Here is a 25797-nt window from a genome sequence, read left to right as displayed (position 1 = left end):
TTTGAATACTCTTTCTAGACCTTTACCCTTCTCCTCCCCTTCTGGGACACCAATGAGTCTTATATTTAGATGTTTTATATTATCTATCATATCCCTGAGGTCCATTTTGATATTTTTGATTTTTTTCCCCATTCTTTCTTTTGTTCTTTCATTTTCCATTTCATCATACTCCAGGTCACTGATTCATTGTTCAGCTTCTTCTAGTCTTGTACTATGAGTATCCAGAATCTTTTTAATTTGGTCGACAATTTCTTTTATTTCCATAAAATCATCTATTTTTTTTACTCTTGCAGTTTCTTCTTTATGCTCTTCTAGGCTCTTCTTCATGCCTTTTATATCCTGTGACATGCTCTTATTTATGTCCTTTATATCCTGTGCCATGGTCTGTTTGTCTTTACTTCTTTGATTAGTTGCTCCAAGTACTGCATTTCCTCTGATCTTTTGATTTGGGTGTTTGGGTTTGGGTTATCCATATCGTCTGTTTTTTTCATATGCTTTAAAATATTCTGTTGTTTTTGGCCTCTTGGCATTTGCTTAACTTGATAGGGTTCTTTTAGGATATGTATGCTAATTTAAAGACTTCTCTCTAATTTGTCAGATCTACAGCTTGGTGGCGTACACTTTCTCTAACTAACCAGCAGGTGATGTCTGTGAGCCACCTATTCCCCTCAAGCCAGTTCTCCCCAACTTTGTCTTTGTAGTGTGTGGGGATCTGATTCTTGTGGGGTATAATTGGTGCACCAGTTTTGCATGTGTAGTCGGTGCTGTCAGCCCTGAATGTGGGGCATGTGTCTGAGCGGTTAGGGAGCAAGGGTGGCTTTAATGATCAAACCTCCCAGATATTCCTGGAGATTTAAGGCTGTTCCAAGAGTCTAAACCTTCATTTCAGTCTCACCACAGATTGTGTCTGCCTCTGACCCACAAGTTCTTGGTATTGGCGTAAGGTCCCTGGGATTTCTGAGTGGGTCCCTCTTCCAAGCTGTGCCCTCCCAGGGCTTCTGCTGAGGGAAGGCTGTGCTATGTCACAAGGGCATGCCAACCCTCAAGGAAGTTCTGGGCCACTGGGCCATGTAGAAGTGTTTGCAGCCTGTTGTTTCAGAATGCAGCCTCCTGGTTTCACCAGGTGCACAGTCACTATGGATTTAGCAGACCTTGTCCAGCTGGTGCATCACTGGAACTTGTATTCTGGGTGTTTTTCTGGCTTTTATCTAGTATTTTTCATGGATGTGTTTTTTGCCCCATCTCTCCTAACTGCCATCTTCCAGAAGTCCGGATCCACAGTTTATAATTACAGATTTTATGGTATGATCTCAGGCAGTCCTCCCAGTTCAGGTTGGTGTATGATGAGTGGATGGTCACATTTGTCCCCTTGCAGTTATTCTGGATTATTTACTAGTTGTTTCTGGGTTTTTTTTAGTTGTGTCAGGGGGACTACTTGGCTTCCACCCCTCTCTATGCTGCCATCTTAGATCCTCTCCTGAGTTCATTCTCTTTTATTTTCCTAATACAAGGCCTTAAATCTCAAATTTCTATGAACTGCTTTCCTTTATTTCATAAATTTTATAGGACTTAGTGTCATTACCATTCATTTCAAAATATATTTCAATTTCCCTTGTGATTTATTCCTTTATCCTAGGTAATTTAGAAGGTGCAATTTAAGTTTCAAATAATTCTTTCTAATTTAATTTTATTGTGCTCGGAGAAACTATTCTGTATAATGTCAGTCCCTTTAAATTTATTGACACTTATTTTATGGTTCACTATGTAGTCCATCCACGAATATTCCACGTGCATTTGCAAAAACAAAGTGTATTTTGTAGTTGTTGGGTAGAGTTTTACAGAAATAGCAATTAGGTCAAGTTGGGTGAAAATGTTCTTCTAGTGTTCTATGTCCTTATTCACTTTTGTGTGTGTGTGTGTGTGTGTGTGTGTGTGTGTGTGTGTCTAGTTGCTCTTCCAATTCTGAGAGGGGTTTGGAATCTCCAATTGTAATTGAGGATTTGTCTATTTTTCCTTTCATTTTTTTGCTTCATATGTTTTGAAACTGTTATTTAGGTTTGTTTTGTCTTCTTGATGCACATAACACTCTTATAATTTTGAGATGGCCCTTTACCCATGCTAATATTCCTGTATTTGTTTACTTTGTCTGATATTAATATATCCCTTCAGATTCCTAATGACTTATGGTTGCAGATCATAAAGCCACCCACAGCAGTGAGTTGGAATCCCATAAATATCTGGGCATAGGGACGCAAGTCTGCAGAGATCCAGGGTAGAACATGAGTGGATTGGCAGTGCATAAAAAGGCCCCCCAGGAAGTAAAAGAGACCATGGCAGAACTATTGGCAAGAGGTGCACACACTCAACCCGGCCTCTGATTGCTGGATCATCTAAATGAAAAAAAAAATGGATGTTTTGGAACATTGGGATACCCTAATGGGGAAGTAACCAGAGGCAGAATAGCCTCACGAAAAGAGGATGGAGGAACTGAAATGCTATAAGGGAGGATGGCTCCAGAAATGAAAAGTGTAAATGATAAGGGGGCACTGAGTGAGGGAGAAAAGTTAAACAAATTATAGGACTGAGAAGAAAATTCTGTACAAAAACAAAGAGAGGAGATCAGGATTCCCAATGAAAGAACAGAGAAAAGGAAACTTTCTCCAGCTTGTGAAACCGTTACACATAAAAGGGCAAGATTGAAAGTTGTACTGCATGTCCAGGGCAAGAATCAGGTGTAGAAGACCTGAGAAAATCTGAACAGTTAAACACGGGCTACTCTAAAGTTCTAGTATAAGTTGGACCAAGCATCAAAGAACAGCATTAACACACAGTCAATCTTTGATAAAACTCTAAGCAAAAGAGAGAAACTGACCTTCAAGTTAGCACATCAAAATACTCAGATTTCAGGTATCTTCAAAAAAATTACAAGCCATACTAGGAACAGGAAGATATGGCTCTGTTTTGGTTTGCTTAACCTGCTGAAATGCAGCATACCAGAAGCAAACTGGCTTTTAACAATGGGGATTTATTAGCTTGCAAGTTACAATTCTGAGGCCATGAAAATGTCCAAATTAAGGCATCAACAGGACAATACCTTCTCTGAAGAAAGGCTGCTGGCATCAGGGACACCTCTGTCACATGCGAAGGTACATGGCTGGTGTCTGCTGGTCCTTTTCTCCCAGGTTTTGTTGCTTTCAGCTTATGGCTTCAGTAGCTCTTTCTCAGCAACTCCAGGGCTTTTTCTCTGTGCTTTCTAGGTTCTCACTAGTCTCGTAAAGTATTCCAGTAAAAGGATTAAGATCCACATTGAATGGGGTGGGTCACACCTCAATTGGAATAATCTAACCAAAAGGTCCCACCTACAACAGGTGTGCATCCACAGGGATGGATTAAAAGAACATGGCCCTTTCTGGGACACATAACAGCTTCAGACCAACACAGGTTGAGTCAAGGGAACAAATTAAAACTTCAGAGGAGACACAGACTTTGAAACAAATAATCAAAGAAGACAAACAAACCTCCTAAATCAATTCAGAAAGACGAAGGAAAATATGCATCATGGGAGTCCCAGAAGGAGAAAGGAAGGGAAAAGGAGAAGAGAGAATACTTGAAGAAATAATGGCCCAAAATTTCCCAACTCTTATGAAAGACATTAATAAATGTGTTCAAGAAGCAAAACATACTCCAAACAGGATAAACCCTTATACTAAGACACATAATAATAAGAATGTCAAATGCTAAAGTTAATGAGAGAATTCTGAAAGTAGCAAGAGAAAAGTGATCTGTCACATACAAGGGATCCTCAATAAGTGCCAATTTCTCACCAGAAACTGTGGAGCTGAGAAGGCAGTGATATGATACATTTAAGGTACTGAAAAAGAAAAACTGCCAGGCAAAAATTCTTTATCTGGCAGAACAGTACTTCAAAAATGAAGGTGATTCCATGTGAGACCAAGGGAAGAGATGTTTATTTGGTGTAGGATGTATATTTTCTAAACAATATAACTTCTACAGTCAGTTTGTTCAAACACTACAATTACATGGAACCTTGAACAGGAAGTGAGCTATGGTAGCTCTGTATAGATTAGAATGAAATGGCAACACATCCTAAAGTAATTTGGGTGGAGAATAAAAATATATATTTGGGGCCCCCTGAAGTGCTGGGGGAGAATGCAGAGGTATTGGACTTCCTCACCTGGATTTTTGCTGATGTTCTCACAAACACTGGGGACTGATGGCTTGATGTGCTGAGCCCTCTGTCTTGGGGCTGGTCCCTATGAAGCTTGTTGCTTCAAGGAGAGGCTAAACCTGCTTATAATTGTGCCTAAGAGTCTCCCCCCGAGTGCCTCTTTGTTGCTCAGATGTGGCCTTCTCTCTCTCTCTCTAACTAAGCCACCTTGGCAGGTGATCTTGCTGCCCTCCCCCCTACATGGGACCTGACTCCCAGGGGTGTAAATCTCCCTGGCAATGCAGGATACGACTCCCAGGGATGAATCTGGACCCAGCATCTTGGGATTGAGAACATCTTCTTGACCAAAAGGGGGATGCAAAATGAAATGAAATAAAGCTTCAGTGGCTGAGAGATTTCAAATGGAGTCAAGAGGTCACTCTGGTGGACATTCTTACACACCATATAGATAACACATTTTAGGTTGTAATGTATAGATAACACTTTTTAGGTTTTAATGTATTGGAATAGCTAGAAGTAAATACCTGAAACTACCAAACTCCAACCCAGTAACCTTGATTCTTGAAGGCTTGTATAACAATGTAGCTTACAAGGGGTGACAGTGATTGTGAAAACCTTGTGGATTGCACTCCCTTTATCCAGTGTATGTATGGATGAGTAGAAAAATGGAGATAAAACCTAAATGAAAAATAGGGTGGGATGGGGGATGATTTGGGTGTTCTTTTTTTATTTTTATTTTTTATTCTGTTTCTGATTTCTGGTGTAAGGAAAATGTTCAAAAATAGATTGGGGTGATGAATGCACAACTATAGTATGGTACTGTGAACAGTTGATTGTACACTATGGATGACTGTATGGCATGTAAATATATCTCAATAAAACTGAATTAAAAAAATGAAGGTGAATTTAAAATATTCACAGATAAACAGAAACTGAGAGAATTCATCAACCAAAGACCTGCCTTACAAGAATTACTAAAGGAGGTTCTTCAAATTGAAAGGAAAAGACAGGAGAGAGTGGCTTGGAGGAGTGAGAAGTGAAGATGTTCAGTAAGGGTACTAAAAGGGTAAATACAAAACCTAATAGTACTGTATTCTCGATACATAACTCTACTCTTTAATTCCTATAAGAGTTCAAATACAATTGAATAAGAAATAGTAATTATTTCCTGATAATATACAAAATATAAAGAGGTAATGTGGGACAAAAACAACTTAAAGAGGGGAAATGAAGGGATATGAGAGCAGAGAACCTATAGTTTCTGGTGTTAAGTTGGTATCTTCTCAAATCATTTGGTTGTAGGCTTAGGTTGTATAATACAAATCCCAAGGTAATCACAAAGAAAGTATTTTTAAAATATACAGAAATGGAAATGTGAAAGGGCTCAGTCATATACATCACAAAAGGTCAACTCTACAGAAAAGGAGATGCAATAAAGGAAAAGAGAGGCAAAAAAAAAAAAAAAAAAAAAAGAAACAGCTTGACATACAAAAACGAAATGACAAAATGGCTGACTGCCTTTACATTAATAACACTGAATGTTAATGGATTACACTCCCCAATCAAAAGACACAGGTTGGCAGAATGAATAAGAAAGCACAGTGCAACTACAGGTTGTTTGCAAGAGACTCTTAGATCCAAAGACACAAAGGATGGAAAAAGATAATCCATGCTAATAGTAACAAAAAGAGAGCTGGGGTAGCTATAGAAATACAAGAAAAAATAGATGTTAAAACAAAAGCTGTTACAGGAGACAAAGAAGAACACTATTTATTAATAAAAGAGTCAAGCCACCAAGAAAAATTACACACTTAAATATTTATGCACCAAACCATGGTGGCTCAAAATACATGAGGCAAACACTGGTAATACTTAAAGGAGAAATAAACACCTCTATAGTAATAGTTGGAGACATAAACACACTACTTTCATCAATAGATAGAATGTCTACACAAGTGATCAATAAGGAAACAGAGAACTTGAAAAATATGATAAATGAACTGATCTAATAGACATATAAAGAACACTGAACACACCAAAGAGCAGGATACACATTCTTCTCAAGTGCACATGGATAATTCTCCCGGATAGGTCACATGTTAGGTTACAAGTCTCAATAAATTTAAAAAGATTAAAATTATATAAACCAAAGTACAACAAAAAGTACACAAAGTACACAAAGCAAGCCAAAGGAAGGAAATAACAAAGATTAAAGCAGAAATAAATGAATTAAGAACAAAAAAAGAGAGAATTAACAAAACAAAACTAGGTTCTCTGAGATCAATAAAATTGGTGAACCTTCAGCTAGATTGACAAAGAAAAAAAGAGAAAGGACACAAATAATCAAAGTAGATATGAAAGGCGGGCTATTACCACTGATCCAGCAGAAATAAAAAGGATCATAGGAGGATACTATGAATAACTGTATGCCAACAAATGAAACAACCTAGATGAAATGGACAAATTCCTAAAAACATGTAAACAACCTACACTGACTCTAAAAGAAACAGAATATCTCAACACACCAATTCCAAGTAAAGCAATTGAATCAGTAATAAAAAATCTCCAAACAAAGAAAAACTCAGGACAAGATGGCTTTACAGGTGAATTAAATCAAACATTCCAAGAATAATTAATACCAAATCCTGCTTAAACTCTTCCAAAATATTAAAAAGGAGGGAACACTACCTAACTCATTCTATGAGGCCAACATCACCCTAATACCAAAGTCAGATAAAGATACTACAAGAAAAGAAAATTACAGACTAATTTATCTTATGAGTATTGATGCAAAATTCCTCAACAAAATGATAGCAAATCAAATCCCATGGCACATTAAAAGAACTATATATTATAATCAAGTGGGATTTATCCCAGATAAGCAAAGTTTGTTCGACATAAGGAAACAATTAATGTAATACTCTACATAAACAGAACAAGAAGAAAAAAATACAGTCATTTATATTGATGCAAAAAAAAAAAAAAAAAAAAAAGGCATTTAATAAAATCCAGCATCCTTTCCTGATAAAAACACTTAGAAAAATAGGAACAGAAGGAAATTTCCTTAACATGATATAGGGCACAATTAAAAACCCACTGCTAATATCATATTCAATGGTAAAAGCCTTAAAGCTTTCCCTCTAAGATCTGGAACAGGACAAGTATGTCCATTGTCACCGCTGTTATTCAACATTGTATTGGAATTTCTAGCCAGAGCAATTAGATAAACAAAGATATAGAAGGCATCCAGATTAGAAACAAAGAAGTGAAACTTTCAGTATTTGCAGATGGCATGATCCTCTAGATAGAAAGTCCTAAAAAACCTATAACAAAGCTACTAGGGCTAATAAATGAATTCAGCAAAGGGGCAGAGTACAAGATTGACATACAAAAATCACTAGTGCTTTAGTGATTTGATATGAGGAGGAAATCAAGAAAAAAAATTCCATATACAATAGCAACTAAAAGAATGAAATATCCAGGATAAATCTAATCAAGGATGTAAAGGTTTTATACACAGAAAATTGCAAAACCTTGTAAAAGAAATCAAAGACCTGAAGAAATGGAAGGATATTCCATGCGTATGGATTAGAAGACTAAATATTATTAAGATGTCAGTTCTACCCAAAGTGATTTACAGATTCAACACAATTCCAATTAAAATTCCAATAGCCTTCTTTGCAGAAATGGAAAGCCAATCATCAAATTTATTTGTAAGGATTAGGAGCCCCGAATAGCCAAAATCACCTTAAAAAAGAACTAATTTGGAGGACCCACACTTTCAGACTTTAAAACTTATTACGGAGCTACAGTGGTCAAAACAGCATGGTACTGGCACAAAGTTAAGTATACAGAGCAATGAAATCTAATTGAGAGTTGAGAAACAGATACACACATCTATGGCCAATTAATTTTTGACAAGGCTGCTAAGCCCCCTCAATTGGGAAAGAATAGTCTCTTCAATAGATGGTACTGGCAGAACTGGATATCCATATGCACAAGAATGAAGAGGACCACTATCTCACACCATATACAAAAATTAACTCAAGATGGATAAATACTTAAATATAAGAACCAGGACTATAAAACTTCTAGAAGAAAATGTAGGGAAGTATCTTCAGTATCTTGTGTTAAGCAATGATTCTTTAGACTTTACACCCAAAGCACAAGGAATAAAAGAAAATATAGATAAATGGAACCTCATCAAAATAAAAATCTTTTGTGCATCAAAAGACTTTATCATGAAAGTGAAAAGACAACCTACTCCATGGGAGAAAATATTTGGAAAACAAATATCGACTAAGGCTATAACATTCAGGGTATATAAAGAAATCCTACAACTCAATCATAAAAAGACAACCCATTTCAAAAATGGGCAAAAATATGGATTATGGTTGTAGTTAATAGTACAAATATAAGAAGGTTCTTTCACAAATTAGAACAAACATACATCATTATTACAAGGTGTTAACAATAGGGTGGCATATGGGAAAAAAAACACTGAATGCAAACTATTATAGTTAGCAGTAATATTTTAATATCCTTTCATTCGTTGTAAGAAAGGTACCCTATCAATGCTAAGTGTCAACAATAAGGGGATATATTGGTATGGGGTTTTTCTTTTTGGAGTAATGATAATATTCTAATATTGATTGTGGCAATGAATCACAACTCTATGAATATACTGCAAGCCATAGGTTGGACACTTTGGATGGACTATAAGTATGTGAATATATCTCAATAAAACTCCCTTTTTAAGTGGCAAAAGACTTGTACAGACATTACTGCAAAGAAGATAGACAAATGGCCAATAAGCACAGGAAAAGATGCTCAACATTATTAGCTATTAGGAGAACGCAAATCAAAACCACAATGAGATACCATTTTATACCCACTAGAATGGCTACTATTTTAAACAATGGAAAATTACAAGTGTTGAGGAGGATGTGGAGAAACAGGAAATCTCATTCACTGTTGGTAGGAATGTAAAACGGTGCAGCCACTGTGGAGTACTGTTTGGCAGTTCCTCAGAAAGTTAAGTATAGAATTATCATATGATGCAGCAATTCTACTTCCAGGTATATACCCAAAAGATTTGAAACCAGGAACTCAAACATGTATTGCACACCAATGTTCAAAGCAGCATTATTCACAATTGCCAAAAGATGGAAGCAACCCTGTGTCCATCAACTGATGAACAGATAAATGACATGTATCTACATATAAAGGAATATTATTCAGCAGTAAAAATGAACAAAGTTCTGATACATGAGACAACATAGAAGATATCATGTTGAGGGAAAGAAGCCAGACAAAAAAGGACAAATATTGTATTATCTCACTGATATAAAATAATTAGAATAAGCAAACTCAGACTCAGAATCTAGAATACAGGTTGCCAGGGACTGGGTTGGGGGTAGGGGATGGGGAGTTTGTATAGTGTTTCTATTTGGATTGATTGTAAAGTTTTGTAATGGATGGTGGTCATGTTAGCACAACATTGTGAATACAACTAACAGCACTGAATTAGATATGTGAATGTGGTTTAAAGGAGAAATTTTAGATTGTATGTATATTGCTAGAATAAAGAAACAAACATTGGATGGTGCAGGATGGTATAACACAAACAGGAGCCCTGTTGTAAATGATGGACCATAGTTAATACTACAATTATAAAAATGTTCTTTCATGAATTTTAACAAATGTACCACATTAATACAAGGTGTTAATAATAGAGTGTTATTCAGGAACACTGTATTTTGTGCATTGTTTTTCTGTAAACTACCAACTTCTCAACTACGAAAAAAAAGGAAAAATAATATCATACTACTTCAAGTATAATGAAAGAACTTCACAACAATATACTTCTATTTTCCCTTTCAATCTTTGTATTATTAGTGTAATACAGTTAACTTGTACATACGTATAATGCACAAAACAGTAATTATTTTTCCTTTAAAAAGTCAAATTTATTTTGAAAAAAGTAAAATATTAGGAAAAGAGTTTTTCATATTTACCCATTTACTATATTGGTGCTCTTCATTCTTTTGTATGGACCCAAATTTCTCTATGGCATATATTTTTTTTCAGCCCAAATACTTACTTTAACATTTCCTACAGTTCAGTCCTGCTGGCAACAAACTCTCTTGCTTCTTTTGTCCAAAAGAGCTTTATTTTGCCCTCTTTTTTTTTTTTTTTTTTTTTGTTCTGATGTATTAAGTTTTTATTTACATAGCAAAAGGAAAACTAACACTTAAGGCTGCCTAATCAGTAGATTCAAGAGTGAAGGTGTTTAATTTACTACCCATCTTTAAAAGGCTTCAAATATAGCTAAAAAAAAATATATTAAAGCATTCAGATTATAAAACTCTCCAGGTAATCAGTGGTCATTATAATACTGGAACTATAATTTAAAAACAGGAATTCTCTTGGCACCCTCACAGCAGTTTACCTAAAAGTACAGATAATCAGTGCCACATTTATACACCAAGTTGTAAAAGGCAGCTGTAAGCAAAGAGTATCCGTCTGTATAACCACAAAAATTAATCTGAAGTTGTTAATGTGCTGTATAAACATTGACACTATTCTTCCAGTTCTCTAACAATCTCTATGAAATCGATGGTGCACCATTTGGCATGGTCCTTTACTTGTTGCCTGTTCCAGTTTGCTAATGCTGCTGTTTTGTAAAATACCAGAAATGGATTGGCTTTTATAAAGGGTGTTTATTTGGTTACAAAGTTACAGTCTTAAGGCCATTTTAAAGTGTCCAGGGTAATGCATCAACAATTGGGTACCTTCACTGGAGGATGGCCAAAGGTGTCTGGAAAACCTCTGTTATCTGGGAAGGCACGTGGCTGGCATCTGCTGTTTCTTTGCTCCCAGGCTGCATTTCAAAATGGCTCTCTCCAAGCATCTCTAAGTGTCAGCAAGCATCTGGGTCTTGGCTTAGCACACCCCGGGACATTTCCATCTCTCTGCTCTCTGTGTGAGCTCCCTTTAAAGGACTCCAGTAAACTAATCAAGACCTACCCTGAATGGGCAGGGTCAAATCTCCATGGAAACATCCAATCAAGGGTCATACCCTAATCAAAAATGTTAATCAATCTGCCCCCACAAGATTGTATTAAAGAATATGCTTTTTCTGGGGAACATAATATATACAAACTGGCCCATTGCCTGATCACATGTCCTCCAAATCCAATGAAAACGTCAGCAGGAGGACAAGCTTCCATGTCTTTGGCTCCATAATCAACTATGAAAATTTTGTTAAAATGAAATTTTTCCTTTAAATGTTTAGTAAGTTCTAGTCACTAGAAACAGAGATTACTAATCCCTGGAACCTTATATGGGAAAATATCTGTTTGGGTCCTAAATGCAATCACATCTCTGTATAAAAGAGGCAGAGGGAGTTTTGAGGACAATAAAGAGGCAATGTGACTGTTAAGGAGGAGATTGGAGTGATGTGCCACAGCTAAGAAACAACTGGAAGCACTAGAAGTGAGAAAAGATAAGGCATAGAAATTCAGAGGGAACGTGATGCTGCCAAAACCTTGATTTTGGACTTCTGGCCACCAGAATTGTGAGAGAATAAATAACTGTTGCTTTAAACCACCAAGTTTGTGGTAATTTGTTACAGCAGTCATAGGAAATTAATACATATTTTGGTACTAGTAAGGGGAGCTGCTGTAACAAATATCTAAAATGTGGCAGTGGCTTTAGAATGAGATAATAGAGAATACAAGAATTATGAGTAGCATGATAGAAAAAGTCTAGATTACCTTGAAGAGACAGTTCACAGAAAGACAGATGTTAAAGATGCTTCTGGAAAGGGCCTAGAAGGAAATGTGGGACATATTATTAGAAACTGGAGGAAAGGCAATCCTTTTTATATAGTGGCAGAAAAATTCATTGAGTCTAGTCCTACAGTTGTGTGGAAAGCAGAACTCGTAAACGATGAACTTGGATATTCAGCTGAAAAGATTTCCAAGCAAAGTGTTGAAGGTGTGGTTTTGTTTTATCTTGCTGGTTATATTGAAATGTAAAAGGAGAGACATAAATTGAGAAAGAAACTGTTAAACGAAAAGGAATCATCACTTCCTGATTTGGGAAGGTCTCACCCTAACAAGATCACAAGGGATGCTGCAATCCCTTGAAACATGAAATCCCTTGAAACTTGAAATGCCTTGAAACATGAAAACATGTTCTGGAGAGAGGGACAGGAGTATTACTGGACAACATTTTGATGAAGAGATTAGTTATGTGTCTCAAGTATCCATTCAACCATTTCAGCAGAGATCAGAAATAGAGATGGGTTTTCCACGGATGTTCCAAAAGGTTTGTCATAATGTTATGCCACCAGAAACACTATAAGCTTGTACTGAAAGGGGCAGAGACAGATGAAGTGAGAGAAGGCTTTTGGACTTCCAAAATTCTATAGGCATGAAGCAGGCTCATAGAGCATTTGACTGCAAATGTGCTATCCTTCAAGAATAATGAAGAACGCCTCCAAGGGCAGAGCTGAAGGCCCAGATGGAAGAGCTGCCAGTGAAGAGGCAGAGGCTGGTGGACCCACAGGTTCAGAGGAGTAAGCCATTGGGTGGGCCAGGGGAGTGAGGCATAGGCCCAGATGAGTGACCTGCAGATCCAGAGGGTCAAGCCTAAAGTCACAAAGGATTATTCTCAAGCCTTGAAATGGAATGGAATTGGCCCTTATTGGAGTTCAAATTTACTCCAAACAATGTCCAACACACTAAAAAATTACTGAGCATGAGTAGTAGCAGGAAAATGTAACTCATAACTCAGAGAAACAGTCACTAGAAACAGAAATTATGGACATGATGGAATTAGTAGAAAAGAATTTTAAAATAGCAATTATAAATATATACACAGAAACCGAGAGGAACCATGAACATAATTAAAAAAATTAAGATATAGAAGAGAAAAATACAATATTTGAAATGAAAATTCCACACCATGGGCTTCATAGCAAGTTAAACACTTTGGAAGAAAAGATCTGAGAACTTAGAGACATAGGTATTGACACTATCTACAATAAAGCACAGAAGGAAAGAAGCTTAGGGAAAAAAACAACCAAGAAGGGAACCCTGATCAGTTAATGGTGGGACAATATCAAGTGATCTAACATACGTAGTTAGAATCAAAGGAAATAAAAGATGGGGGAGAGGGAATGTTTGCATTATAACAGCTTAAGCTTTTCCAAAGGTGATGTAAAGCATAAACTCAGAGATAAAGGAAGCTCAAAAAAACCCAAGCAGGATTCATACACACACACACACACACACACACACACACACACACACACACACACACACCACTACCACTACCAAAGAACATCATACTGAAATTGCTGAAAATCAGTGATGAGAAAAATTGCAAAAGCCAGCAGAAAAAAATGACACATTATATACAGAGAAACTAAAGAATAACAAACCTTTTCTTAGAAGCTACTCAAGCCAGAAGCATTGGAACAATACCCAAGCCCACTTATAATTGTGCCTAGGAGTTCCCTGCACTGCCCCCCACCATGCCCCTGTTTGTTGCTCAGATGTAGCCCCCCCTCTCTCTAAGCCCATTCAGCAAGTGATCTCACTACCCTTCCCCCAATGTGGGACTTGACTCCCAGGGGTGTGACTCCTCCTGGCAACGTGGGAAATAACTCCTAGAGACGAACCTGGATCCAGCACTGTGGGATTGGGAGGATCTTCTCGACCAAAAAGGGGAAGAGAGATGAAGCAAAGTAGGGTTCCAGTGGCTGAGAGATTTCAAATGGAGTTGAGAGGTCACTCTGGAGGGTATTCCTATTCGCTATGCAGATATCACCTTTTAGTTTTTGGTGTGTTGGAGTGGCTAGAGGGAAATACCTGAAGCTGTCAAACTGCAACCCAGTGACCTTGATTCTTGAAAATTGTATAACTATCTAGATTGCAAAGTGTGTCTGTGTGACTGTGAAAACCTTACGGCTCATGCTCCCTTTATCCAGTATATCGACAGATGAGTGGAAAAAGGGGTACAAAAATTAGCTGAAGAATAGAGTGGGGGGAGGGGATTGAAAGATTTAGGCATTATTTTTTGCTATTTTAATTTTTATTTTGGAGTAAGGAAAACGTTCAAAAATTCATTCTGGTGATGAATGCACAACTGTATGATGGTGCTGTGAATACTGATTGTACACTGTGGATGTGTATTTGAATATCTCTCTTCCTATTATTCCTATTAAGTTTTTGAATTTCTGATTCCTTTTTTTTTTCATGAATACAGTTGAGAGTTCAATTATACTTAAATTGGTCTGGTGAGTTAGTTTTTCTCAGCTTCATGGCTTTATTTTTGGAGTGCACCAAATTTTCTCACTTTGATCTTATAGTAATTTTGTACAAAGATAGATTTTTTTTCTGTTTTATACATGAAATTGAAAGAGCAAGAATCATATGCTGGAGTATATGGAAAGCTTACTGTTTTTTAGTTCAGGGGCATAGTATCTTCTTTTAAAGTGAAGAGCAGTTTCCTTTAAAAAATGCTCCTTTTGTGGGGGAGCATGTCTTTTTTTAAAAAAATTTGATATCTTGACAAATAGGACCATTAATTTGCTTCCTTCTTTTCCTTGCCTGACAACCCTCCCAAGGACATTACCTCCTTCCAAGATGCCTCCCACCCTCCCAGAATTACTAACTTCCCAATGTTTTCACATCCAGTCTTGTGCAATTTCCAAACTTGTAGCTTCTATTCCTTAGTAGCCAGAGCTAAAACTTTCTATTTCCTCACTTGGTATGGGATCTTCTCCTTCTGCACTCAGTTGATATTATTTGTGTCAGTAAGTGGAATCATTCTACACTCTTTATATATGCTCTTCCCTTCCCTGCAATCATTCTATGCTCTACTATAGGGTTCAAGATTGTGCCGGTTTGAAGCTGTTATGTACTCCAGAAAAGGCCATGTTCTTTTAAACCATTCCTGCAGATGCAGACCTATTGTGGGTAGGACATTTTGTTTAGGTTATTTCAATTGAGATGTGATGGAGGCCATTCAAGGTGGGTCTTAATCCTTTCTGGAGTCCTTTATAAGAGGATAAAGGACTGAAAAAGCCAAGAGAACAGAGAGAGAAAAGTCCCAGAGAAGGTAAGAGAGAACCCATAGAAGCTCAGAGAAGAGGTGTGTTGGTTTGAAGCTGTTATGTACCCCATAAAAGATCATGTTCTCTTAATCTTAATCCAGCCCTGTGGGGGCAGACCTATTGTTGGGTGGGATTTTTTGATTAGGTTGTTTCCATGGAGATGTGGCCTAGCCCATTCAAGGTGGGTCTTAATCCCCTTGGTGGAGTCCTCTATGAGAGGATAAAAGACAGATGAAACTCGAGACCTCGAGAAGCTGAAAGAGAAACACTCAGAGACAGAAACATTTTGGAGAAAGCCATTTTGAAACCAGAACCCAGGAGGAGGACCAGCAGATATTACCATGTGCCTTCCCATGTGACAGAGGAACCCTGGATGCCATTGGCCTTCCCTCAGAGAAGGTATCTGCCTTGTGATGTCTTATTTGGACATTTTCATGGCTTTAGAACTGCAAATTCTAAAAACCAACCCATTTCTGTATATTGCATTCTGGCAGCTTTAGTGAACCAAAACAGGAGGTCAATGGAACCAGAAACTGAAAGCAACGAAACTCAGAAGCAAAGGACCAGCAGACACCAGCCATGTGCCTCACTGACAGAGGAACCCCAGATGCCAGCAGCCTTTCTTCAGAGAAGTTTTAGCAAACAGAAACAAGGGTCACAGATGTTTATTTCTCAATTTACATGTTACTTAAAGTTTAAAGCATTCTGTTGCCTAATACGCTTAAGCATGGACTGTGAGAGCTTTGTTTTCCTTGTTTCCCCTTTCCTGGAGAATTCATGAAGAAACAGAAATTCAGGTGATTCTAATTATCCTACTAGAACCATAGATTTTCACCATGAGGTATGGAGTATGGTGAATGGTTGTGTAATTGTTCAGCTGAAATCTAGCCCTCTCTTCACTTGTTAAGCTGTGTCCTCTTGTGGAGCTGCATTCTCAGGAACAGGTACCTTTTTGTTGGGCTTCAGCCACCTACACAGGAAGTTTTCTCTAATTTGCACTCACAGGAGGGGTATCTTTTTCCTTTAAGAGAGGCCCTACAAGGTCTTTAAATACAAGGGAAGTATTGCAGTTTTCCTAGTTACCTGGTGTCTTTTCCACAAAACAAAATAAAACAAATGAACAAATAAGCACAAGATGCTTTTTAAAAGAATTATTTTTGCTCATGTACAGTAAGAACAATACAAAGAAAAAGAGGTTTGGCTTCAAGAAGTAAATATGCTCCAGAACCTACAGTTAAGATAAAGATTTTAAAAATTATTCAACAAATATGCAGGCCTGGTACACCTTACTGGTTCAGTTATGTTACACTGGTTAGACAATCAATCGTGCATGAGTGAGCTGCTTTGAATGTGTTGTGTCCCCCAGAAAAAGCCATATTCTTTGATGCAATCTTGTGGGGCAGACATATTAGTGGGGATTAAGTTGGAACGTTTGGATTAGATTGTTTGCATGGAAATGTGCCCCACCAAACTGCAGGTGATAAATCTGATGAGATATTTCCATGGAGGCGTGGCCCCACCCATTCAGGGTGGGCCTTGATCAGTGGAGCTACATAAATGAGATGATGGGCAGAGGGAACTCAGTGCAGCTGAGAGTGACATTTTGAAGAGAAGCTACAGCCAAGAGGGACACTTTGAAGAAAGCACAGGAGCTGCAGATGAGAGACATTTTGAAGACAGCCATTGGAAGCAGACTCTTGCTCCAGAGAAGCTAAGAGAGGGCAAATACCCCAAGTGCAACTAAGAGTAACATTTCTGAGGAACTGCAGCCTAGAGAGGAACACCCTGGGAGAAAGCCAGTTTGACACCAGAACTTTGGAGCAGACGCCAGCCACATGCCTTCCCAGCTAACAGAGGTTTTCCAGACACCATTGGCCATCCTCCAGTGAAGGTACCTGATTGCTGATGTGTTACCTTGGACACTTTGTGGCCTTAAGACTGTAACTGTGTAACCAAATAAACTCCCTTTTATAAAAGCCAATCCATATCTGGTGTTTTGCATTCTGGCAGCATTAGCAAACTAGAACAATGAGCAAAGTATTTTTCCATTGTAGAGAGAATAGGGATGCCATACCAAATATTTCTATCACCTATCTATATTTGCAGTGGGAGAATTTAAATTTCTTGTTCCAAGTAGCCTCAGAAAGCAACATGAGGCTCTAACTCGGCACTGGATCCCTCAATTATAGGCCACATACTTACAGGAGACAATATAGCAGGAAGGAAAGTCTTGAAATATTTAAAAAAAAAAAAAAGGATCAATTTTGAAAGTGACCAGTTAAACTTAGACACATTTCTAAAAAACTAATAGGCACATTTATATAATTTGTGTTCAACTTTCTCCCAGTATTCCAAAGGATAACATTTTAACCTGTTTAAATAAAATCAAGCATCAAAAATATCTCAATAGGTCAAAGAGAAGCATTCCTTACGTAAGTCCTCTTTCCTCAACAGAGCAGGTTACAAAGTCATTATGTGCTATTTGTATAAAAATACAGCTTTTCTTCACAATACACATTCCCACACAAAACTATCTTTGGCAGTACTTTACTGAACAGAGGTTAAAGGAGTCTGGAAAAATATTCCCTTGTTCCCTTTTGCCATGTTAACATAAGTTTTGCATATATTCTACCACAGAGTTTTTCTGAAAAAAAAAAAAAAGGGACATTGCACCTTTTACTTTGCAAATTTCCCACCAATTTCCTTTAGAATATTCCATTGTATGACGTACAAGTTACTCAACTATTCCCCCAAGTAAACATTGTTTATTTTCAGGTTTTTGCTCCTATAGAGGTCCCAATAAACATCTGTGTACATACATTTTTGTGTATGGGTGCTTCTATTTTTATAGGATAATTTCTCAAAAGGGAGTTTGCTTAATAAAAGATACGTGTATTCAACTTTAATATACATCAGATAATTTTTTTTAGCAATTTATTCCTGCCAGCAATGTTTGATGCCACTCTCTTGACTTTATGCTAATCTGTTAAGATGAAAACTGGTATCACGTTGTTGTATTTAGCATTTTTAAAAAACCTTTAATGAGGATGAATATACTTTACACTGGTTGATTTTTCAATTTCCTGTTCTGTGACTAGCTTATCCTTGGTGTCAATTTTTCCAATAACTTATTATTTTTACATCACTGTATACAGGGACATTAACACCTTTTCTATAACTATACAAATAATTCTTTCAATCTATCTTTTCTTTTATCTTTGTGGGTTCTTCAAAAATCAACATTTTTGTTTCGTAAAAGATGTCTGTCTGGGTTTCCAAAACTATTAAAAAGATGAATACCACTATTTCACACCATATACAAAAATTAACCCAAAAAGGATCAATGACCCAAATTACTTAAGAGCTAAATCCATTAAACTCTTAGAAAATGGGGGAAAATCTTTAGGACCTTGTATTTGGCAATAAATCTTAAGACACCAAAAGCATAAGCAACAAAAGAAAAAACAGATAAATTGAATTTCATCAAAATTAAAATATTTCGTGCAAACAGTATCAAGAAAGCAAAACACCTGCAGAATGGGAGAAAACAGTTGTAAATCATATACTGATATGGGCTTAATATCCAGAATATATAAAGAACTGCTACTAATCAATAACAAAAGATCCAATTAAAAAATGGGCAAAGGACTTAAACAGACATTTCTCTAAAAGAAGATATACAAATGGCCAACAAGCACATGAAAAATGCCCAACATCATTAGACATTAGGGGAATACAAATCAAAAATAAAAATCTAAACCACAAAATACCACTTAACCCCCACTAGGATGGCTATTATTCAGGAAAAAAAAAAAAAAAAAAAAGGAAAAAAGCAAGAGTTAGCAAGGATGTAGAGAAATAAGAACACTCATACATTGTTCGTGGGAATGTAAAGTGGTGCAACCACTGTGGTACCAGTTTTGTGCTTCCTCTAAATATAGAATATAGAATATGACCTGGCAATTCCACTTTTGGATATATGCTCACAAAAATTGCAGGCAGGGACTCAAACAGATAATTGTACATCAATGTTCACTGCAGCATTATTCACCTAAGCCAAAAGGTGACAACAACCCAAATGTCCATTAACAAATGAATGGATAAACAAAATGTGGTATATCCATACAAGGGAATATCATTTAGCCAGAAAAAGGGATGAAGTTCTGATGTGACAAAATGGATGATCTGTGAAAACATCATGCTGAGTTAAATAAGCCAGACACAAATGGACAAATACTTTATGATTCCACATAATAAGCAAATTCATAGGTAGAAAGTTGATTAGAGGTATCAGGGCCAGGGCTGAGGGAGCAATAGGGAGTTACTGCTTAATGGGTATGGAGTCTCCATATGGAGTGATGAAAAAGTTTTGGTAATGGATGAAGGTATAATAGCACAACATTGTGAATGTAATTAATATCATTGAATTGTACATTTAAAAATGGTAAAAACGGGATATCTTGTGTTCTATGTATGTTACCACAATAAAAATATAGACATATTAAAAAAAAAAATCAATCCTACCCTAAGGTTTATAAAGTTTTTTCTTTAAATGTTTATCTTTGTATTGTTTTTCAATTACTGAGACCAATGTGTGAAATTTCTGCCATTAAAGAAAAAAAAAGGAAATGAATTTGGGTGAGGGCAAGAAAGAGGGATGGAGATAACTATCCAACTGTTTTGTAAGTCAAATACTACATTTCAGAAAATGAGAGTTGCAATGTTGTGACTTTTTAGGTCATTATAAAGCCACATTATCAGTTCATGCACAATCAACTTGTATTTTTATGTATCCACTCCATTAATGTGGATAATAAAATTTTACATAAATGTATGTCATTTTCAACTTATATATATAGTCCAACTATTTTTATTCCCACCTTATCTGAATGCTTACCTATTAAGTTAAAAAGATTCTAGAATAGAAATCAATCAATCCTTCCTACATTAACCAAATACAAATGCAGGTATTCTACATTTTTAAATGTCGTTATATATGTATATACACATATATATACATACAGTCAACTATAGTAGTATAAATATTACTTAAAACAATAGCATGCTAAAAAAAGTTCACTGCATGATTGTTTATTTAAAATATTATGACTCTGTATGTAAATACATATGGGTTTACATAATTTATGGTTATTCGTATAAACCCTCAATTAAAATTCTCAACTGCTCCTCCACAATGCCTTTTTTTTACCATAAGTGTAATGTTAAATTTCCTCTCTCATTGAAAGTGTTTAAAGCCTTTGAATCTTGATTTGTGAAGAAATTACTAAAAAATAACACACTCAACTACATGAAACAATAGTATTGTTTGCAATGCTATCAGATTTCTCTATGGCAAAATAGTCACATTGTTATTGTACAATTTATAGGTACAGGTTATTATATGTATATAAACTCTCTATTACATAATGACAGTGTTTCCACTGCAACCTGCTCAATACATTTAAAATTATGAAATACAATTTACAAAATCTTTAACAATATACTTTTAAGATAAAAGTATCCTGAGAATATTACAAAATTCATTTTACAAGCCCTTCATTTCTTTGCTTTATTTAACTTTTTAATTCCCAAGATAGTTGTCCATATTTTATTACATAAAAATTTCATTTCATAGTTTCTATTAAACAAAATATATTTAAGCTAAATAGTATATAATCATCTCTCAAACACTTAGTCCCATCTACCTCCAGCCTTATTGGTTAAAATCAAGTATTTATCAAGTTTTGTATAATTCTGAATCAGAAAAGGTAAAGCACAAAATGGACAGAAATAATGTTAGCACATCTAAGTTAAAAGCATTGTGCATTTTTAATATTTTGGTCACATTTTAAATGAAATAATCTTTTGGCAAAAAAATAAAATCTAAGATTTAGTTGATTTTCTATTCATGGTAGATCTGCTGGGTAGTTTACATTTGTAAATACAATCTATTTAATTTGTTTTCAGTTTTCACATTTGTTCAGAATTTTGAGAGTACAAGCACCTAAAGAAACCACATAAAATAAAATTTAAGTAAAATGTTTGATGCTCAAAAATCCTTTGAAAATTTCACAAACTTACTTTTAAATGCCTTTCAATACATGATAACATAGACTCTTTATTGCCTTCTAAGACACCTGACTCAATGTAATATTTAAAATAATAATCTTCGAAGTCTTTCTGAAATTAATTTGCAAATTAGGATGGGGAGTCAAAATAAAAAAAGACAATTTAAAAAGTTGCAAAAAAAAAGTTGTTATTCTGGTGGCAGTAATTGTTATGGCACAAAAACACATGAAAAGACTTGTTATATCTCCTATATACACATGAACTAAGTTCAAATAGGATGTGCATACATACATATATACATACATACTCACACACATATGTATACATACACACAAATTTGGCTCCAGAAAGGAAAGTGATGAAAACTTTATGTAATTAGCCTTTTGGTTCCTTTATCACTTTAGTTCCAATGTTAGCTCTAATGGAGATGCTCATTATCTTTTTGATTCTTTTCCAAATATAATTCTATCATTATTTAAGAGGAGGGGAACTGGGATGTATAACTTTGATAAAGGAAGCGAGTGTGTGGTGAATTTAATGATGACTATCATGTGCAACAGCCTGTACATAAAGTGTATTTTACTGTGAAATAAATTCATGCAGAGATATAATGCTGTAGAATTTACCAACAATTAAAAAAAAACAAAGAAAAAACTCCTTTAACACTGACATACTTACTATAACAACTATAAATATGTATTATTACAGCATTACCTATGCATTCTACCTTAGGCATTGTAATCTAATTCTGAATGACCTTGTTAATTTTTAAGGCATCAGTGCATTAAGGGCAAAGCTCCATAAAATAAATATGAAAACAAGAAAGCATTAGCTTACTATTTGTGGCACTGAAAAGGAATGGTCACTATACATTATATCTGTTGGCCACTTTCATGAAATAGATAACAAATCATATATCTACTGTCAAAATGTTAGAGCATAAATTTCACATCATTTTTCAACACTTCATTTAATGGGCTAAACTGATCTGGCAGTATTCTCATTTTCATTGTTCCATCAGCTCCACAAGAGAAAATGTGATTTGCTGGTCCTGTCTCAATTTGCATTACTCCAGTTCCAATATTCCTGAAAATGGACTGCCGGGCATGTTCATTAATAAAAGTGTGGAGAAGACTAAAGGTAGAGAGACTCCAAATCTGAAAGATATTAAGAACAAAACGAAAATTAGGATTGATGATTAGCTTAAGAATCCAAATGAAAAATTTTATCCTGTCTTTCTGATGACATACACATTTCTAAAACAAAGATGGAATAGAACCTGTGTAGGGCTAAAATCGTAGCACCTTAATTCTGTACAGGACTCTGCAAATTTCCAAATTGCTTTTATATTATTAAATTCCTAAAATCCATGTCTTTAGAGAGGAAGGTGTGATTAACCCTGCATTCAAAATGAGGAAAGTAACATACGAAGAGGTGACTTGTATAATACAGAAAGTTGTAATGTTATTGGGACTACAATCCAGGTTTCATATTTCTCAGTCAAGCTTTTGCTGTGTAGTTGAACAATGAGTAATTTCTTCTCCATAATCTCAAAATACTCAACTGGGGATTACAGCAGCTAGAAAAGGGGAAGAGCCTGACATGTAGAGGCCTCGGTACAGATGAACCCAAGCTCCACCTACATGACATAGTCAATATTATAACTTTAGAATACTCAATTTACTAAGATCTTTTATTTTCAACCCTTACTTACCAAATAAGTGTGTTTCTAAAGAAATTATAAGCATCTTCACTTACGTGAAAGGCCTGAATGCTTTCAGGATATCCAGGGAAGCTAAATATCTGATTTTTTGAGATCATGTTTCTTTTTCTAACCTTTCTGCAACTTAAGAAGTTCATTAATTCATACCTATTGTGGACATGAATTTTTAAAATTATGACTTCTTAGTACTACATGCCATACTTTCAAATTTTTTTTTTCAACTGTAACACATTTTTATTAAAGGAGCACTTAAAGTAAAAGGAACAAGTTTACAATGTAAAAATTAATTGATACATTACCAAGCCTGGGAGCCCCCACTCCTCCAGATGCAGCTGGACATGAGATCAGAGAGCTCCCCCGTCTCAGTTACAGATAATTTACAGCACTTCTGATTTACATTCAATCAAATCATATTCTATTTTTACATTAAATGATGCTTTATGAACATGAAAGTCTCACTAAGTGAAGCGCCTTGATCCATGAGTGGTTCAAGATCAAAGGAAGGTATCCATATTATCAGAGACTTAGCCTTGAATGCCTGTAAAACTCTACTGATAATATTTTTACTAATTAAGCTATGATTTCTGTTAAGAGCAATGTAACCTACTTTTACTTGTATAAAGACTAAAAATTAGAAGATTACTATTACTCATTTTTAACTTGTTAATACAGCTTTTTCATTCTATTTTGTGATTAGTTTAGCCATTACATATTGATAAACATAATATGATTATAACTGTATTCATCCTTGCTACATTATTTACGACTTATTTATGGTTAAATAACTGCTGCAGCACATCCTGTTTCACAGAGGACTAGGCGATTACATGCTTTCTATATTTAAGAAGGCTGAGAGAGGACCTTTCTGCTTTCTTGCAAATATTCAGCTTTTTTTTAACTGTTTAGCTTTTTCACCAGTATAATAAGCTAATATGGGACTTGTTCCAGTTATTATAGTAAGGCTTTTCTACTTCTTATCATTTGGAAATTATACTTGAGTGTTTTTAGGTAAAAGTTCTGTTAACTATGCTTCTATATCAGAAGGAATAACTGATTCTTCACTATCAGAACAGAAACATCAGGTGGTATATGAGAGCAGCATGGAAAGAAGGAATCAGCATTTTCATTATCAGATTCCTCAGTAGAGATATTACCCTGTGATACACACATTACCACCTAACATATTATAAACAACTGAATGATAGATCCCCAGCATTTAGCAAAGTGCCTGGCATAATAATCCATACACTAATTCATTTAACAAGTATTTATTGAGTGCCTACTTTGGCCAGGCACTGCTAAAGCCCCTAGGGGTACAGTGGTGAACAGATAAAGTCCTTGCCTTCATGAAGCTTATATTCCATAAGGCACAGTAGGTATTTAATATGTATTTGCTTAAGTGAATGAATACTAATATTATTTTTGTCTGGATGCAAGGCATTAAAAAGAAATATATTAAGAATACACTTTTTTTTTTCGCTTCAAACTACTGCTTATTTGAAAATATTTAGGAATGTATACTCACAGGACACGTTATGGCTAATATCCAAAGCAGACAATCAAAACTTATTTTTTTGAAGATTGATTATGTGCTTAGTACTGAAGAGCTCCTAGAGCTGCATGCTATTGGCATTAACAAAATTAGAGTTGATTTCTGGCTAATGATTATTAAAGAAGAACACTGAGGAAAATGTCAATCATTACAATCAGTAAAAAAAATCTAATTTTATCTCTCATGAAGAGCAGAAGTTATGTTTAACAGCCTCACTTATAAATTAAATGATGCTCCTTCAGAGCTGTATTTTGATGCTGTTTATTTTCCCTTCTCTTGTTGCAAATAACTGACAAAGTACAAACTGCTTCTATCTGGCAATCCAAACGGGAGGAATCACGAATAAGCATCTAGTTGCTATTATTTTTAAAGTACAAACTCAAACTTACCAAACTCAACATTACCAAAAGAGGAATGCTGACCCCATCAACTTGTTCCATTAAAGTAAGTGTATTCTAATTTATAAGATGAAATTTAAAAAATTCAGTATGAAGTCTCAACACCTATTAACATTTCAAACACTGATTTCTAATTCCCAGAAAGAATTCAAGTAGCAGTTGTGAGACTAATTTGAAAAGTTTAACAGAGTTATACAAATGTAAGGTATTACTATTAGTAAGTAAAATGACATGATTCCTGATCATATTAATATATAAGGTATAAACACGAGACTCCGACTTTGCTGATATTATAAAATTTAAAGATGAAGAACATCTCAATTGTGTATCTTTGTTTCCAGCAGTTTCTCTAAGATGGATTTACAAAATAATGTAGAATATAATTTCAACATACACCTTCATTTTATTTTATTTTATTTTTATCATCATTTTATTGAGATATATTCACATACCACGCAGTCATACAAAACAAATTGTACTTTCGATTGTTTACAGTACCATTACATAGTTGTACATTCATCACCTAAATCAATCCCTTACACCTTCATTAGCACACACACAAAAATAACAAGAATAATAATTAGAGTGAAAAAGAGCAATTGAAGTAAAAAAGAACACTGGGTACCTTTGTCTGTTTGTTTCCTTCCCCTACTTTTCTACACATCCATCCATAAACTAGACAAAGTGGAGTTTGGTCCTTATGGCTTTCCCAATCCCCTTGTCACCCCTCATAAGCTA

At 35.5% G+C, this 25797-nt stretch overlaps 1 protein-coding gene across 7 annotated transcripts in view; it reads right to left on the bottom strand.

The window, feature by feature from the left end:
* Positions 1–20392: 20392 nt before the first annotated feature.
* Positions 20393–25797, bottom strand: part of DMXL1 (Dmx like 1) — a 211726-nt gene continuing 206321 nt past the window's right edge. For 5 of the 7 annotated variants that reach the window (XM_037802218.1, XM_037802220.1, XM_037802223.1 and 2 more), the window contains one exon: positions 20393–22543. In XM_037802218.1, coding sequence (XP_037658146.1) covers positions 22319–22543 — 225 coding nt within the window. In that variant the 3' untranslated portion in view covers positions 20393–22318. The remainder of the gene's footprint in view (positions 22544–25797) is intronic. The other 2 variants (XM_037802221.1, XM_037802222.1) reach the window with 1 other exon arrangement.

This window comes from Choloepus didactylus, chromosome 13 (genome assembly GCF_015220235.1).
Source record: "Choloepus didactylus isolate mChoDid1 chromosome 13, mChoDid1.pri, whole genome shotgun sequence".
Taxonomy (NCBI): domain Eukaryota; kingdom Metazoa; phylum Chordata; class Mammalia; order Pilosa; family Megalonychidae; genus Choloepus; species Choloepus didactylus.
The sequence above is the reverse complement of the archived record's forward strand: the minus strand, read 5'-3'. Positions and strand labels throughout refer to the sequence as shown.